This window comes from Agrilus planipennis, unplaced genomic scaffold (assembly GCF_000699045.2).
Source record: "Agrilus planipennis isolate EAB-ADULT unplaced genomic scaffold, Apla_2.0 scaffold466, whole genome shotgun sequence".
NCBI lineage: Eukaryota > Metazoa > Arthropoda > Insecta > Coleoptera > Buprestidae > Agrilus > Agrilus planipennis.
Window position 1 is genome coordinate 16,842 of NW_020439359.1, and position 1,158 is coordinate 17,999.

Sequence of the window (1,158 nt, forward strand, 5' to 3'; positions counted from 1 at the left end):
AAACAATAAATAGAAATAAATAAGTTAATCAGAAGAATTGATGATTCTACGGTTTGTAACCAGGTTGAAGTCCTAGAGGTAATGGCAGATCATCAAAACTTCTTCTGTAATGACCATGTCCATGGTCATGGTAGTCTTCATGAGACACTGAATGTGTCTTTTCGTGAGTGTAAATTGGCTTAGCTACAACTTCATAAGTTGTCTTTCCACCTCCACTGGTAAGAGACTTGAGACCAATAATGGAAGACAATAAAAGGGCGATAAGACCTGTCATTAAGGCTTTACCGGCAAGGGCAGCTAATGCTCCAAGGGCTAGTGCTAATAGTGTACCTTTCATCATAGCGGCTCCAGCAAGAAGCATTCCTAAACCACCGCCTCCTTTTTTGCCACCGCCACCACCACCGCCTCCAAGACCACCACCACCTCCTGCTCGACCAGCAACTGTTTCAACATCTGGTAACAATTTGACTTTAACGGAATGGCCATTCAGGAAACCAGAAATCTTTTTGAAAAGGGCCATGTTTAGCCGAGAATCCGGATCACTTGGAAAACTTTTAGCCATTTCCGCTATCAGTTCTGCAGTGTTCGAGGTAGTTGCATTAGCTTCTCTGACTAAGGAAACTCCTGGTATAAGATTGTATTCGTTTTCTTGACTCATTTTGTCTACCCATGACACTAATTCCAATTTCATGCACGTAAATGAGAATCCAGAATTGCAATCCTCGAAAAGAGACCTCTTGTAGTCACTGCGATCACTACTCGAGCTTTCCGTATCATTTTCCGATTGGGAATCACTTAACACTGCATTGAAAAACAATAACAGAAGCACGACGGTGGAATAAAGAGAATTCATCTTGAATCTTGCTGGATTGGAAGCAAGAGCTGAACTGCTGAGAAATGGTTCGTGGTTGACTATTTATACGCCCATTCTGAGTTTCATTATTTTTTTTTCTAAGTGTTTTTTAATGAGATGCCATAGAAAGCATGAATTAAAAAAATTGATCACTAACCATCACTCATTAAAGCGAGAGGATTTGGCAGCAGCTGGTTCCCTTGTATACCATCTTTGACCGAGATTTCAAGACAGCCTTTGAAAGAAAATGAAAGGAAGAGTTCGGCATTAGCCATCCAGCTCAACATTTGTTGTATTGCACTTTT

The 1,158-nt window shown here is 40.8% G+C and overlaps 1 protein-coding gene across 1 annotated transcript; it reads right to left on the minus strand.

The window, feature by feature from the left end:
• Nucleotides 1-46: 46 nt before the first annotated feature.
• Nucleotides 47-853, minus strand: LOC108734497. Its single transcript, XM_018466085.1, has one exon. The coding sequence runs from the start codon at nt 851-853 to the stop codon at nt 47-49; it is 807 nt and encodes a 268-aa protein (XP_018321587.1).
• Nucleotides 854-1,158: the final 305 nt, after the last annotated feature.